The sequence below is a fragment of the Anopheles ziemanni genome, chromosome 2 (assembly GCF_943734765.1).
Source record: "Anopheles ziemanni chromosome 2, idAnoZiCoDA_A2_x.2, whole genome shotgun sequence".
NCBI classification, from domain to species: Eukaryota; Metazoa; Arthropoda; class Insecta; order Diptera; family Culicidae; genus Anopheles; species Anopheles ziemanni.
The window spans coordinates 44,505,436-44,518,062 of record NC_080705.1 but is presented as its reverse complement, the minus strand read 5'-3'; the positions used below and the strand labels follow the sequence as shown (position 1 = coordinate 44,518,062).

At 42.7% G+C, this 12,627-nt stretch overlaps 1 protein-coding gene across 1 annotated transcript; it reads right to left on the bottom strand.

The window, feature by feature from the left end:
* Positions 1–473: 473 nt before the first annotated feature.
* LOC131293633 (uncharacterized) lies at positions 474–11,179 on the bottom strand. Its single transcript, XM_058321710.1, has 3 exons — positions 11,110–11,179; positions 5,239–5,534; positions 474–4,079 (listed from the first exon to the last, which is right to left on the bottom strand). Exons 1-3 carry the CDS (start codon positions 11,177–11,179, stop codon positions 474–476), a joined length of 3,972 nt encoding a protein of 1,323 aa, XP_058177693.1.
* Positions 11,180–12,627: the final 1,448 nt, after the last annotated feature.

Here is a 12,627-nt window from a genome sequence, read left to right as displayed (position 1 = left end):
TAATTTATACACTTCTAGATACGGGTTGATCAATTATATAAATATAACACCACTTGAATGTTATTTGAAGATTTTTTACCGACTAACTTTGTGTATTGTGAGTTTCTCGTTTTTTTACAATATATGATAAATATGGCTTGATTAATTAGTAATTCAAGATTATATGCATTCATGGTATGATTTGAGTGTTTTCTATCCCCTTTTTCACTAGCGTTTCTGTGACTTGGCCGCGCTGCTGCTCTACACATTATTTATAAGAGTGTTATGGTACTAATGGGTGGGTCATTTGATTTTCCACGAGAAACAATGATTGTAACTTCATTCTGTCCAATTTGATACCGATTTTGGATGCCACAGTTCACCGTATGTTCCCCCTAGTATGCACTTGGGTTTTCAGTCCAGTGGATGATCGTTGATCATCCGTTGGAAAATTGCTCACCATGCACTTACGTTAGCTATCGATGAACTACTTTTTAACCCCAACGGGCGGCCAAGGAATAGAGCGATTTCAACAGCTCCAACGCGCGGGTATCGGAATAATGAGGAGATGAGTGCTTTTTGCTTGACCCACTGGAACCAGGATAATCCAGTGAGCTTGATAGGTCCTTCGGCAGGCGCTGGGAAACGATGATCGGTGGCTGCAAATCCGGGTCCGCTTCAAACGATTCCAGCGACCGACCACCATCGGCTCGGTTCGTTGTGGACACGGTACTTGTTGCGACGGTAGAACTGCCATATTCCAATCCACTCGTTGTAAAGACCGGCGTGGTAGGAATGGTCGTAGGTTCAGTGGTGGTATAGATGGTAGATCCGGTATTGGTGGTTGTTTGGAAGTAGGTAGTTGGCAGCGGTGTCGTGGTTTGCGCTCGTGTCTCGTCGTACTCCTTAGCCCATCTACCGCGAAGCTCTTTACCGCCATTCGACGAGTGGTAGTTCTGACGAGCCTCGGAGCTCGAATACATGCGAGTGGTGGCCACAGTGGTTTGCAAACCGCTTTCCCTGGGCAACTCATCACTGTCAATATCGTCTTCCTTGCTTACCGCCTCGCTGCCGCTGGCATCCTCGTTCGATTCTGCCACGGTAGCGTAGTTCTCCGTTGTGGCGGTGAAATTATGCGTGCCCTGTACCACTGGACCATCGTACAGTATTCGTGCAGCGTTTGTAGCGATTGTTTTACCTCGACGTTGACCCTGGTCTCGGATCTGGGAACCTCCGCCAGACAGCTCATTTGTTCCGTGAGGGCTCGTCACGCCATCAATGTTGATGAGGGCATCCAGTAGCGCTTTGCGGGATTCTTCGTTGGCCGTCGAAGGATCATCGTCGCAGGTACGTATCAACAGTAGTATCAATCGGCGCATCGACTTATCCTTATCAGCCATCTTCATGACGTTCATCAGTTTGTCCGCCTGGGCGTCGTTCAGGTCACCGAACATTTCATTTGCCTTCTGCTGCATATCAGCAGCATTTTCCGGTTGACGCATCACCAGCCGGGCCGATGATTGCCCATTTCCCGGCGAGGCGATGGCATCCGGGACGTTCAATAGAGTCCCATTCCATCCATACAGGCGCGGTTGATGGATCGCTGCGGCGTGCGAAGCAGTCGGTTTCGGTTTGTCCAATTCCATTAACTCATCGTTGATCGTGAGCGGGTCGAAGAAAACTGTGTACGACATTGTCGTTCGCGATGGAGGACCCGTGTTAGACGTTTGCTTTTCACTTTCGACCGATTTGATCTCGTTGGCGTTCGTCGTCGTTAGGGTGGAGGACGTGGCAGAAGTGTCTCCGGCGTAATTGTTGCCCGACTTTAAGTTATTCAACTGTATAATGCTGTACTGGTTGCGCTCGTAGATGGGTCGCTGGTTATGGGAGCCGACTATGGATTCACTATGGGCGCGCTGCAGCTGTTCGTCGTCGTCAAGCGGTTGCGTGGTTTTCGGCGTTCTCACCACGTTGTACTGGGCAGCTGGCATAATTGGGGGTTTGAGCTCCGAATGTGGAGAGGGAATCGGTTCATTGGTAGTACCAACAGTGGTACTACTCACAGGTAACGTGCTTGGGCTGGTCTGTTGACTGTAAAGCGGCGCTATCGTTGCCACGGTTTGCGGTATATTCGATTTCACCTCAAAGCTACCATGATCCGTGTAGCCATGGTTATTGTTCGCCAGTGCCGGTGATCCCAACTCGCCGTTCACCTCATCTGCCAATTCATTGCGGCTGCCTGTGATGAACTGAATAGATAGGCTTTTGCCCTGCTTAGCACCGCTGTTGGCTCTGGGTGTATTAAACACTGGTTCGTAGTCAGTCGTAGTCGTGGGTATTGTGGACGTGATTGCAGCGGTCGTTTCCGTTGCGCTCGTCTCAGTGGGATTCTGAGCCGTTGTAGTGGTTGTGACATCGGAAAAGTCAAGCACCTCACCATTGTTATTCTCCGCAACCTTCAAAGGAGCGTAGTAGGCTTGCTCGGCCGGAGGACGGAAAGTAACTGTTTCATCCGTAGTGTACTTACCGACTCGAATGCGATCCAGTCCTTCTAGCTCGTTCGATTTCGTTGGCAGATAGCTCGTACTATCTGAGGCCGGAGCTTTCGGTCGAATTTCTGTTAGTATGCGACGGAAGGTAACAGGATCCTGCAGGTAGGCTGAGAGCGCATGGGTAAAAATCTGTGCAAGCTCTCGTATCTGTGTGGAGTTAGACATGCCAAACACCGGATACCGGGAAGACTGACCCTCCAGGTCGTGCTCTAGCATCGAATCCATGTAGTACGCGTCGCTATCGGTCAGATTGTTTTGGTTTCCATTATCGAGACGGTTTCCGTCGTCCGCATCCTTCGAACGAAACAATCGATCATACTCGTTCAGCGTGGTACGCGTTAGCAGCGATCGGTGGCCAGTTGGAACGTCCGCTTTGCGTTCACCCAGACGCATTCGACGGAAGCGATCTGCGTTCGGTTCACTTCCTGCCGACTGTAGCACGAATTCGATTGAGTCGGTCATCGGTATGGATGTGGACTGCGATGCCGGTGAGGACGATGGACTGATTTGATAATCGGCACGAGGACTGGCCGCAACGCGAACACCCAGGGCATCGCTGGAACCGTCAGCATCATTCTCGCTATTGCTCCGATCATCTATTTTAAGGCTCTTGATCGTTTGCATAATTTCAATTGCGTGATCCATTACGGACTCATCGATGGTACCATCACGTCGTACCGGCACAGGCTGACCGGTGTGAATGTGCGATTCTTGATCGCCATCCCCACTCCCGAGGGTGGCCTTTGCAGTGGCCGTGGTCGATTCCACCACCGTCGTTTTGGCGCTTGTGGTGAACGTGGGCACCGTCGGTGTGTAGAATTGCGTCACTTTGCCACTCAAATTAAGTTTCCGCGCCGTTGTGTAAGGTATATAGTTCACTGCGTGATTGTTACTGTAACCTTTCGCGGACGCATCTCTCGGATCGGGCAATGTCGAGCGATCATGCAGCGCACTACCATCTTCTACCTGGTTCTCGGAACGCAGCTTACCGGCCGCCGCGTCCTTGGATGGTTTGTCGTGCGCGTAGTATGAGTTGAACATTTTCTGTGCCACCGAAGCAAACGAAGCACTCTGCGCGGTGTCCTGTATCTCATCTGCGCTAGTGAATGATATTTTCCTAGAGCCCTTGCGATCGACACGATTGCGTCTTCCAACATCGCTTCGTTCACCGGCTCCATCTGAAAACTCGGCCGAGCTGATCAAGTCCATGCGCCGGTTAAACTCCAGAACATTTCCAATCGGTTCCAGCGGAAAAGCCGGCTTCTGGCGGTGTCCATTCGGAACTTGCTCTAGCAACAGCCGCTTATCCTGGATAGTGGTCGTCAGTCGCTCGTCGTTGGGATTAATCGGTTGCGGAACTGGGTGTTTGCTCTGCAGTCGGGCCCGCTTAGCCTGCGTCAACATTTCAGTACTCTCGGCATAGTGGTTTGGCGTTGCAGCGCAGTCCACTTTAAACCACCAGTCGCAGATGAGATCGAGCTGGCGAAAAATCGTACCGTTCGGGCAGAGGAACGAGATCTTCTTGCCTTCGTCACATATGTGAAACACCTTGAACGGGAAGCAAATTTAAAAGTAGCGATTAATGCTGGCTCACAAAATGTGTCGCCTTTCCAACAGACAGCTGAAATGCATCAATTTTTGGTTTGTACATTTCTGTAATCAGTTTTTGTGCATGTTTCTACTTGACCCTCAAAGGCACAATATTTTTTTAGTTTGCCTTATTTGTGCGTGGTGTAAAAATTATAAAATTATATTATTCCATCAAATTGCCTGTCAGTCTATACAATTTTTTTCCTTTGATTTGGTTTGAGCAACGGCGCTTCAATAAAAAACTAACGCTTGAAGTGATTCCTTTTTTAAAGTAAAATTTGTATTTTTTGTGAGCAGCATGCTAGAATACTCTTGTCTTGCACATTCAATAACCATTTCATGAAAGTAGATTATAAAACATTCCATTTCCATGATCACTTCATGAAAGTCAAGTAAAAAAACAGTGAAATTTAAATTATTAAAAACCACATTGCTCTCTTGTCTGCTGCATATAATTTTTATTTTTACAAATTTAAGGTTTAATTATTCGTTGAACCGAAGTTGCTCTCTTTTCTGCATTAATTTTCATTGAATTTTCTTGTTTTTTAAATGCAATAAAAATTTTGTAAAAACATTGTTCTCTTCCCTCATTATTCTCGAAGCAAAAACCTCAAAGAAATTTGAAATTGATCGAGATACAACGTGCGTGTTTAATTGGTTCATAAGTTTAGAAACATAAATAATAAGCTATAACTAAACATTCATAAAAGATAATATAAAAGATTAACTATACCGATAAAACATTTGGTAACGAAATCAAATAACGTCGATAATGCACTTTTTGAAAGTGTGTATAAATATGTGGTACGAGATTTTACTAGGTAGAAATATCATTAAACCACTCGGTTATTGAGCGTTAATTTCAAAGCAATCTAAAAATAATAAAGTATACTAAAAATGGTTTACGTAAAAACAATTTAGCTTGGTTTTTATACTGTGAATATTTGTTAATCCATTAAGTTTGGAATATTTTCAAGCATGACTTTGGTGCTGATCAATGTCTCGACTGTTTAATACACCATATGCTAAATGGTTCAATTGAAATGCTGTATAATAAATTAAGGTATGCAAAACACACAGTAGAAATATTGCCCACAATTATACCCAATGAACTCACCTGGCAGCGTGTTTCTAGGTCGGCGAAATAACCATTTCCGTGGTTTTTGCAGTCGAAAATTGTACGAGGAATCTGCGTAAGTACTGGGAAATCAATACCAGGCCGTCCGACCAAGCCTTGATAGCTATCTGCTTCGGTGCTCGCACCAACAGCGTAAAGGGCAGCAGCAGCTTCTTCGTTCAGTACCACGCTCCGGGTGCTTAGTCGGGATCGTGTCTTTCGAGATCCCTGTTCTATCAGATCGGCGCTTTGCACCGGTGAAATGGGCACAAAAAGAAGCACAGCAGATATCCAGACTGGAATCGAAAGTAGATGATAAGGATATTATAACAATAAGAAGAGATATATTCAGTCAAATTTGCTTCTTAACATGTTAAATAAACTCCCTACTTTCAAGTATTGCTTGAAGCCCATTAGAGATTTTAAATTTTAACCAAAAATGAAAGGTAGTCCTAGTTCTGATGGGAGAGTTTCATTTTGCTAACACGATGCCATGTAATCCATAGGGGTATGGGTCTTATTGAAAAATAAATAATGTCGTGACGTATTCACGATAGGTTTTATTTTAGATCCTTTAGATTTATCTAAAGGAGTAATTATCTAAAGAAAGAATCGATGGAACAGACACTGTTATGACGATATCCAAAAGGTATACAGCGATCTTAACGTGTATATTGAGAAAGAATCGCCGAGCTCCGATTGGCTGTCCAACGTGAATACCACGTGACATTAATCCTAAAAAACCATGTTTATGCAGTTCCGAAGGACTGAGAAGGAAGGAGAAGGGCAATTTCGTCCCAAAATTAGTATTGAATATATTAAACAAAAAATATCATGAATATTTGTTCCTTTTGGCTTAATACATATTATCTAAATAAGAAGTAACACTGACTGCAAATACATACCGAACTGGAGAACCAAATTTTTCCAAAACATGATGAAAGATGCTTGATTTTATCCTTTAAACGAAATGAAAAAAAAATTAAATTTATATGGTGAAAAATAAAAATATGAACAATAAAAACATGGAAATACCTTTTAAGTTGATTTATTACTTTTCGACGTGCGCGCTCTAGACCTACGGTTGTTGATGTAGTAGTAGATAATTTTGAAAGATTTCATTGGAAGTTTAAAACATTTTTGAAAAATCAAAGATTTTCATTAGACTTTCATGCAACAATGTACATTCCGCAAAAGTTGTTAGATCGACTCCTGTAAAGGCGACAAGAGGTAAGAAAACATTGAAAAGAAATCTTCGTTTTAAGAAACTCATGTCTAAGACACACGACCAAGAAGTCGAAGTGAATCCAGTAGAAAATATGAAGATGCAAACATAGATAATATAAAACTTTTGGAATAGGTCGAAAACCATTGTTATGCAACAATAAAAAGAAATTATATTAAACCAAATCAAACACAAGACATTTGGGTGAGCCTGCTTTCGAGAAGTAACAGGCTTGTTACTAATAATAAGTTTCTGGATACGGCTTCGGCAATTAATTGCTCACGTTTTGCAACAGGAAATCACGCAATATCGTTGGCAAATACTGTATCCGGAAAAGAGTGTTGCTCCCCAAAGCAATGTTTGTTTATCCGGAGGATGATGAATATTCTGATGATGCAATTGCATGTTTATCATGATCACGAATGCTATCGTTGTTGCCGCCGGTAACTATACCGAAGCGATCGAAAACTAAGGTCTAAATTAATCTTTCTGTTTTTTGCTGTTTTCAACTTAACCCTACTTGAGGTAGGTATTTCGCTTATAACGAGTCTTTTTTCACCCACTTTTCGCTCTACATTCGCGCCGCAAACTCCTCGTTCACTCGTTCACGATTTTCCATACAATTTCGTAGATTTTCATGATTGTTACCTACAAAGATCTATGATGCTCCCCATCAACTCCAACCATTGCGATGGTTACGCGATGCAATCCCCCCTCGCTTTACTGCCTCCTCCGGTTTGTGGAAAGAGACGTGGCAATGTCTGCATAGATCTGACCTCTCTCACAGCCCAGCCGAGCTACACAGACCAATTATTACACGAGATCCAGAAATGAGAAGAAGTGCGGCCGAATAGCTTCCACCTCCAAGGCCTTCCGAGCCATTGTCAGCGGCTCATCAGCAATGGGTAGAGCTCTGGGAACGGGTTAGTTTTGTTATATCTTATGTAAACCGGCGAGATTTTCTCCCAATTGGTACCAACACTAGAGGCCATCTGCTATAACACAATGTACAGAAAAATATGATGCATTTAATTATTCTGATTTCTGTTTTGTTGCGCTACCGTGCAATCAGCTCCAAAAGCTCATGCCTGCGACTAGCTGAGCAAAGATAGAAGACATCAATTAATAGGAAAATGATTTCTCAATCTACTGCATTTGCTGGTGAATTCCAATCCAGCGCAATCCATGCAATTAGTTAATCAAGCATTACAATAAATCGGTTTAACTAAGGATGGTTCTTTACCGTAGTATCTTTGTTTTTATAGTTTCATACATTTAAATAACAAGTCCGAGTGAAGCAAATTTGTCCATTGTAAAATAAAATTTCCCACCCTTCCTTTGGACTTAAAAAGTCCATGTCCATTGCATCAGTTTTAAATAATAAAGCTTTTTTATCTTGCTTAACCATTAGCAAAGAAGAGTAATGTTCATAAAGATGCCTGTCAACTGTGACCGTACCGAAGTAATCTAACTGTAAGAAAGGGACATTTAATTGAAGTGAATTCGAATTTTTGAGCAATCATATACTGAGCTCCCCTCACAAAAGGCTTAACGTGCATATTTACTAATACTAAAGTCAATACAAACGCTGTGAATTTTTATAGCATCCAACTTTTCCTATCACTCTTCGCTAAGAAATAAAGATAAGGTCAAATCTGGTTGCAATTATTCAATTTGTGGCTGCATCGCTCGAAGGCACCGCAAGATGCAATGGATACGGACAATAAACGTTTCTACCTAATCTTTCGTAACATAGATAGTTGCAACAGCAGCGAGCATCGAACATGCTGCGGCACGTTGCAGCCCGAGACCGCGGTATTCGGGCCTGAGAACACGTGCAATTAGCCGACAGCGCGATACGGAAAATACAAGGAAAAGAAAGATGCATACCCGAACTTAAATACCCGGCTGGATATATAAATTACCCATCTATCCTTGACTCTGTTGCATTTGCAATTATAGATTAGTGCACAGGGCTAAGGGGTCTCCGGATTGCCCTCTTCGTGCAGCTTTTGTGGGGAATTTTTGGTGTTATTTTTGTTTTACTTTACCTCGTTATGTTTCATAGTCAGTATTGTTCAATTGATGTGTTTTTACATGACCATTCGATTTGCGTGTGGTTTTTTGAATGGCAAAGGCAAGTTCTTTAGAAAGATCTTTAGAAAAGCTCCACATTGTTTGTACTTTGTTCTCCTCCATCTTAAGGACGCCACCTCCTTATGCTAGAAGTGTGTTAGGCATCATGAATAAGAATTTGAAAACGTAACGACTGAATTTGGTTCTTCCCAAATCCAACGATATGCCAATCAGGTATACATTTAGTACGGCGCAAAACATAGTGAACAAGTTAGCCAACAGCCAAAAGGTACGGGTATCAGTGGGTTGTCGGACAATGTCTGCCAGAGAGTAGAAGAATGGCGCGGGAGGACAGTGGGAAGCGCGCCGTGGATTGCAGAAGTCTCTGGATTGTGCATTGTTTTCGCTATTTCACGTGATTTACTCCCAGAGATTCAAACGAAGGAGATTAAGTATGCTGTAAGCAGCAGGGAGAGTGCACAGCTGGCTAGTTCGCAATGGTCACAATTGAAGACGAAGCAGGTAACCGTAGATGCTGGCAGCTGCGGGAGGTGGTAGGTGGAGCAGTAGTTGAAGCGGTGGGACTGTGGCGGCTGATGTGGCGTGCAATGAGATCGAATCATAATGCGAGGTGGTACTATCGAAACCCGGGCCCAGGAGAAGTTGCATCAAAGCCCCATCTCCCAGACACAATCTGTACATGGTCATGGCATGTGGAATGAGCTGGAGGAGCTGGTTTTTGACTCGGCCAAAGTTTGTACGGTGAGCAAATACGACGGAAAGACAGAAACGGTGGGAATGGGGGTGTAACGATGTATCTGATACTCCGTTTGTATGATAATTGTTACCAAATAGTATTATTTTCATGACTTCGTCTTTGGAGACGCTCTACGCGGTGCACTTCATTATCATTGTTTTTTTTATGTTAAGATCATTGATTGACCGTGGTGGATATACGCTAAGAATCATGATAGCACGTCGGCATGGAATTTGAATACTTTTCTTTTTAAAATTAATTGTATCTTGAAAATAAATATGGACAGCCCGATTAAACTAAAATGAAAGAAACGACAAACTTTGCACTATACATCGTAAATTTCCATGCCTTACAGCTCTATCGCAAAATCAGCTAATACAAGAAAAAAGGGGGGAATTTCAAATAACTACAATTATAGTCACACACCCGCAGGGACTCTGTACCATATGGGGAAAAAGAAGCGTGATAGAAAGGTATGTGATTGTGACCTTTCGAAGAAAAAAATGTCAAATCCAAATAAGATGGCCATCGCCGTTTGCCATCAGCATCTTCTCCAGACCGTCTAAAATAGCAATGCTTCGCGTTTCTTACCAGCCCAAACGTGAGCCAGTGCGAGTGCCAGGGTCGTGCGCCAGACTACGCTGGTAAGCGGCCGTCCAATTCGAGGCAGTATGCGAAAAGGAAAACAGTAACATTGACATTTACCCCTTTCCGACAGCGTGGCTCGTTTTGGAGCTCGTTGTGTGGAAAGTGGAAAGAACTTCTCCGTTCACATGATGCGCCCGTTCGAGAAAAGGAAAGTGGTTAGAAAAACTGGTTAATCCATGCACTTCCCTGCTACGATCGAAACGGTGATAAAGAGGGTCGTCACGATCTTGGAGTATGTATGGAATATGTTTGAATGGACTACGCACTAACGTCAGGGAAATCGATGGTATTTGATGTTTGATAACCAGCGAACGACAATTTAAGATTTGGCAGAAAGTTTGGAGAAGTTGGGAATCCTCAACATGCTTGAATCTTAATTATTTTAAATGAGTTGATGTAGATGTGTGTTTGACATATTTGTTAGCATTGTAGAATGTTTACTTTGAATATACAGAACTTATTACCAAACAGTTGTGTAAAAAGTAAGAAACATTTTAGATAAAACACTTAAAACAAACCATAAATACCTTTCTCCTTGTGTTGTATACTACTGTTGTAAGAAATCGTCCTTGTAGAAAATACACACACAGTCTTGCTTTTGATGGTTCTCTTTCCAGTTCTTTTTTCTAACACCACAAACTTTACAGACTATCACTTTTCACTATGCTTCTTGCTGCATTTCCTTAACTTTTTTTTTATCAAATCAACAACGTGGTGTATGCACATGTTCAAACACGGATCCTCCCAGTTGATCTTTGCTGAACGCCAATCGTAAACTGTTACAATTCAAAATAAATTGGTATCACTTTGAAACTACGAACGACCCTTGTCGTGCAAAGGCAGTGGAGTAGGACAAATTTTAACAGTCAAAAAAATGGTACCATTGCTCACACAACCACTCCGAGTGCGCTCTAGACTACTACTGCGAGGCTATGGCTGCTGTTGACTGCGTCTTAACACTGTTGCAACCAGCAAAAGAATGTTTCTGAGCACTGAAAAATTGCATCCAATATCTTTCTAAGCGAGATGGCTCTTCCCCCACGCGCAGCACCAACATCGCGCATCATCTTGCGCATCGCTATGCTGCACGATTGTACTTACGGTTAGGGAGCGAACGAAGTCCTCCCTCCATCGTGCGTTTGTTTGGAGCCATTGCTCAAGTTACCTCTCACCTTGCGATGCTCGAGAGCTACGGTCCTCTCAACGAACGGTGGACAGCATAGGCACAGCCACATCACTCTTCCATCAACACGGACATGCTGCAGTTGCTGTTACCTCTGCAACGAAATTCATTCATCCCTTCCAAACGGAATCGGGTTCGTGCCCGATCAAACAGAGCAATCTCTTTGAAACCACTCGTCTACTTGGGAGTTCGCCAATTTTGGTGGTAGTATTGCATAGTGACTGAAGGAGGCACTATTGGTGATACCTAAAACCTTATCAAAGCTGTATGTCGTTTCAAATGTTCCCGAAGGCTATTTGAGTCACGCACTAGGTGATCAAATGGCATAATTAAAAATATAACTTACTGTCGATCCAAACCGTTCGGCCACGTTTATTGCGAAGGTTCGGGCTTTTGTGTCATAATTGTATCTTTTGTTCTTAGAGGTAGTTTTAGCAGCCATACATTTGCTACAAGACATCGAGCAATAGTATGACCTTCCTCATTATTATCTTCTTCTAATATATAAAAGTCACCGTTGTCTGTATATATATATGTATGCACTCGCATCACGCAAAATCTACCGGGCCGATTTACACCAAACTTGGCAGGAAGGTAGCTGATTTTCCAGGATTGAATGATCTGAACTACGTTTGTTGATATCTTCAATCCTCCCTACCCCTCCCGAGCACCTACCCTCGAAAATTAAAGAAAAACAATTATAGCTCAACCATTACTGATTGGATTTACATAAAAATTGATACACATGCTGCTTTCGTAAGGACATAGCATGGTTTAAAATTTCATCGATCTAGGGGAAGGGGAAAGGGGGGCTCTCATATTACCCCCTACCTCAAAAATGGTAAAAATGCAATATGGATATCAATTTCGCAAGATTTAGGATCTCTAAATCTAATGGCCTTACTCTTAATGTTCAATCTTAGCTCAGACTCCCTCTATCCTCCTCTTCTTCAGCATAACAATAGCAATTCTCAAAACGAAGAGCGTTATTTCTTATCATGTATTCAACAGCATTACGCAAACTCTAACAGACCGATTTGTGCCAAACTTGACTGGATTAGCTAATTTTACAAGGATGAATTGTTTGGACTTCGTTTGTTGATATCCCCATACCTCCCTACCCCTCCCGGATAGCAACCGTTCAAAAATAAAGAAAACCAATTAAAGATCTACGATTATTGAACAGATTGTCACAAACTTGGTACACATACTGCTTACAAAGAGACATAGCTTTGATTAAAATTTCAACCTCCTAAGGCAAGGGAAAAAGGGGGCTCTCAAATTACCCCCTACCCTAAAAATAGTAAAAATGCAATATGGGTACCAATTTCGCAGTATTTGTGGTCTCTAAATCGAATGGCCTCACTCTTAATGTTCAATCTTAGCTAAGACTCCCACTACCGTCCTCCTCTCCAGCAAAACAATAGCAATTCTTAGAACAAAAAACGTCAATTCTGATCACATGTATTCAACGCAAAATCTAATAAGTCTACCTTAACC

What these genes read in the sequence shown, in the direction of transcription:
- LOC131293633 (XM_058321710.1), bottom strand. Translation starts at nt 11,179, where the DNA reads ATGTGGCTGTGCCTATGCTGTCCACCGTTCGTTGAGAGGACCGTAGCT. An exon ending in CGAGCATCGCAAGGTGAGAG is followed by an intron (nt 5,535 to 11,109) that starts GTAACTTGAGCA and finishes TTTCGATTCCAG; the next exon opens with TCTGGATATCTGCTGTGCTT. An exon ending in ACCTAGAAACACGCTGCCAG is followed by an intron (nt 4,080 to 5,238) that starts GTGAGTTCATTG and finishes TTCCCGTTCAAG; the next exon opens with GTGTTTCACATATGTGACGA.